This window comes from Colobus angolensis, unplaced genomic scaffold, assembly GCF_000951035.1.
Source record: "Colobus angolensis palliatus isolate OR3802 unplaced genomic scaffold, Cang.pa_1.0 Scaffold187, whole genome shotgun sequence".
Classification (NCBI taxonomy): domain Eukaryota; kingdom Metazoa; phylum Chordata; class Mammalia; order Primates; family Cercopithecidae; genus Colobus; species Colobus angolensis.
In genome coordinates, this window is record NW_012115010.1 from 1,914,970 (window position 1) to 1,918,639 (window position 3,670).

Consider the following 3,670-nt stretch of genomic DNA (forward strand, 5'->3'; position numbering starts at 1 on the left):
GGGGTGACAGGGCACTGTGGGGGTCCATACCTTCCCTCTCCTTTCCCCCTTCTGTAGGATCACACCAAACCGGGGGAGCGGCAGGCTCCTGCCTGGCCACCCACCCGGCAGCCCACCACTGCCTTACCTGGCCCTTCTTTGCCCCTTAGGGGTTTGCAATAAGTTAATGAGCTAGACTCAGCACAAGCAGCTCTGGGAAAGGGGGCACTAAGTATGGCCACAACAGCATTCGCATCCGTCACACTCATTTCTAGCCTTAATAGGCTTCTGGCTGCAGGATCAACACATCAGCAGATCTGCAGGCTCTGGCAGGGAAGGCTGATGTCTGTGCTGGTCTAATTGGGTTGGGGAAGGCAGATGGGGAGGCAGGGCAAGAAGGTGTGAAGCTGCCCCAGCCCCTCTATCCACCTCACAAAGGTAACTCGGGCCTGGCTGCAGTCCTACTGGGACCCAGGGAGAAGCCTGATGGTGAGTGTACCTTCTGGGGCCCTCCCTCCCCCGGGCTCCAGGAGGACTCCAGTCCGGTGTGGGAAGAAGCCAAGTCTGGGAACCTTGGTTGGTCTGGGGCATTTCAGATCAACACACTTTATTAAACACCAACAGCGGGCCAGGCTTTGCACTAAGAACACAGAGATGAGTAAGACACTGTCCCTGTCCCCTGAGGACTTACAGTCTAGTAGGAAAAACCAGGCAACTTTTGGCTAATTACTGTACTGTTGGATTAAGGTGAAACGTTGAGGGGAAGTTGGTATCCTAGACCACCTAACCCAGCCTGGGGCTTCAGACAGTGCCTGAACTGAGAGCTAGTTGTATGTTTAAAAAAAAAAAAAAAAACAGAGAGAAAAAGAAATAAAGAAAATAAAAGGTATCCCAGACCAGGAGCAGCAGGTTGAAGGCACAGAGGCAAGAAATAGCAAGCATGGTGTACACGGAGTACCAAGAGGTCCAGGTGAGGAGTAGGGGTGGGAGGCAATGAGCAGGATGTGAAAGCGCTGCACAAACCCTACATGGGGAGAGGGGTCTCCCGGAAGAAGCTGGCCCTGCCTGCTACAGAGTTACCCACGAGAGAATCCTTGCTGCGTGCTGGCCGGGAGGTCAACCTAGGGGAAGGCCTTGTTGACTCTGTTTGAACATGGAAACCCTTGGTCCAACATGATTTTCCGTGGTCCACTGAGGGGGTTTAAGCCATAATGGGGTAGGTGCTCAGAGAGGGTTCCAGCCCAGTGAACCCTTTGCCTCCCAGCCCTGAGGAGGGCCACAGAGCCAGTATTCTCTACCCCCACCCACAGAAATGTATAGCAGTCTCTGACTGCTGCTTTCACACACCATCAGAGTTGCTGTTCTGTAGGTGGTGCTTGGGGAAGGTGGGAAGGAGAGCAGGCTGTTTCTTGACCTCAAATAGGATACACTCCAAAGAAGGGATGGCCTGGTGCAGAGGCCCAGCCCCAATTCAGAGTCCGTGTTTGTGTGTGTGTGTGTGTGTGTGTGTGTGTGTGTGTGTGTGTGTGGGTGTGGAGGGGGCTGGGAGGAAACAGGATGTGTTACCTGACTTCAGCCTCCAAGGAGACAGATAGAGGCCTGGGGCTCCCTGCCTTGAGTGCCTCGCTAGGCGTAAGGCAGAAGGTAGCGGGTGAGCAGGTAGAGGAGGCTGGCAATGGCAGCGAGCCCTGTGAGGACCCCCAGCCTTAGAGGCAGGTACTCCAGGGAGCGTTCCAACTTGGCATGCAAGAGGATGACCTGGCGTTTGGTGACGCTCCACTCGCCCGAGTTGTCTAGGACATGGCGGGCCATGCGCGCCTTGTCTGTCAGGGGCAGCTGGGCATTGATGCGGGCCTCTGCGTCCTTGCGGTTCAGGCTGTTCCGCCCCATCAGCCGCACCAGCTGTGTGTCCCGGTCACTAAGGACAGGGCAAAAGAGCACTGTAGGTCCTGCCTCCCTCTCACCCCAAGTTACAGGGGTAGGCAGCCCTGCCAGGCCCAGCCTGGAGCAGAGAGTATGGGGACGGGATCTTCCCTTCAGCCCTACTCTGCTCTGGGCTACTCAGGGTCCCACAGCCAGGGAGGGAGGCCTGGAAGCTCACTGGCTGCCGCCCACCCCACTCCACTCACTGCGAGGACTCCAGAGCAATATGGGCTACCAAAACCCCTTAATACATACAAGGAGGGGAACTCTGGCCACAGGTTGTTTTGTTTTTGTTTCTGTTTTTGGTTTTTTTTGCCATCTGGGGTCTCTTTGCTTTGCTACTAGACCTGAGATTCCCCAGTCATAAAGTGGGAAGATTTCATCACCGGGAACCGGCTACATCCTGGATTCCTGGATGGGTGACCTTTACTGAAAGGCCTATGCCTGTGAGCTAGACGCTTCCTGCGGTTCCCCCGGGGGCCTGGGCCTGCAGTATCAAAAATATCTCCTTGGGCCGTCACAAAGACCCCTCTCCTTGCTGCTACACCCCTCCCCTGAACATTTAGAGTAAAAGGACTGTGCTGAGATGGTATCTGTTGTGCTTAATGCCACTGATCATGTGGGACAGACAAGCCCAAGGTGCTTCAAAGAGGATCAAGGACATGAGAATTGGTCCCCTTTAGTTGTGGGACAGGATTCAGCACTGCAGATTAGGTTGCACAATACCAAGTCTCCCAACTCCAAGAGAAATTTAAAGAATACCTCCTTCACCCACCCTGAGGTCACCATCCGGGTCCTTCCTCAGGAAACTCCCTCTCTTGCCTTGGGCTACAGTCAGTCCTCCGAGCGGGGTTATCTCTAACACCCCTTTAGCTCTAAGAGCTACTTCAGCTCCTCAATGAGGACACGAGCAGAAAGGGTTGTAGCAGCTGTTTTCTACCATTTGGGGTCTTTCTGCCGTGTCACTAGGCCTGAGTTTTCCCAGTTATAAAATGGAAGGGTTTGATCACTACAGTTTGGTTCCTTCTTTTTTTTTTTTTTCTGAGACAGAATCTCACTCTGTTGCCCAGGCTGGAGTGTAGTGGCATGATCTTGGCTCACTGCAACCTCTACCCTCTGGGTTCAAATGATTCTCCTGCCTCAGCCTCCTGAGTAGCAGGGATTAACAGCATGTGCCACCACACCCAGCTAATTTTTGTATTTTGTTTTTTTTGTTTTTGAGATGGAGTCTCGCTTGCCCAGGCTGGAGTGCAGTGGCACAATCTCTGCTCACTGTAGCCTCTGCCTCCTGGGCTCAAGAGATCTTCCTGCCTCAGCCTCCCAAGTAGCTGGGATTACATGCGTGCAACACCATGCCTGGCTAATTTTTGCATTTTTAGTAGAGATAGGGTTTCACCATGTTGGCCAACCTGACCTCAGGTGATCCACCTGCATCGGCCTCCCAAAGTGCTGATATTACAGGCGTGAGCCACTGCGCGTGGTCTTTTTGTTTGTTTGTTTTTTTAATAAATATAGAGATGACGTCTTGCTGTGTTGCCTACACTGGTCTCAAACTCCTGGGCTCAAGCGATCCTCCCACCTCGGCAGTTTGGTCCCTTCTTAGGGATTCTGGGAAGCAGACCAAGTGAGGCCAGAAACAAGTGCAGCCACTCGCCATGAAAATGAACTACACAGGCCGGGCGCGGTGGCTCAAGCCTGTAATCCCAGCACTTTGGGAGGCCGAGGCAGGCGGATCACAAGGTCAGGAGATCGAGACCATCCTGGCTAA

At 53.6% G+C, this 3,670-nt stretch overlaps 1 protein-coding gene across 3 annotated transcripts in view; it reads right to left on the reverse strand.

The window, feature by feature from the left end:
• Positions 1–1,095: 1,095 nt before the first annotated feature.
• The window catches only part of DCAKD (dephospho-CoA kinase domain containing), a 44,867-nt gene continuing 42,292 nt past the window's right edge, over positions 1,096–3,670 (reverse strand). For all 3 annotated transcript variants that reach the window (XM_011940135.1, XM_011940134.1, XM_011940133.1), the window contains exon 5: positions 1,096–1,897. In XM_011940135.1, coding sequence (XP_011795525.1) covers positions 1,606–1,897 — 292 coding nt within the window. In that variant the 3' untranslated portion in view covers positions 1,096–1,605. The remainder of the gene's footprint in view (positions 1,898–3,670) is intronic.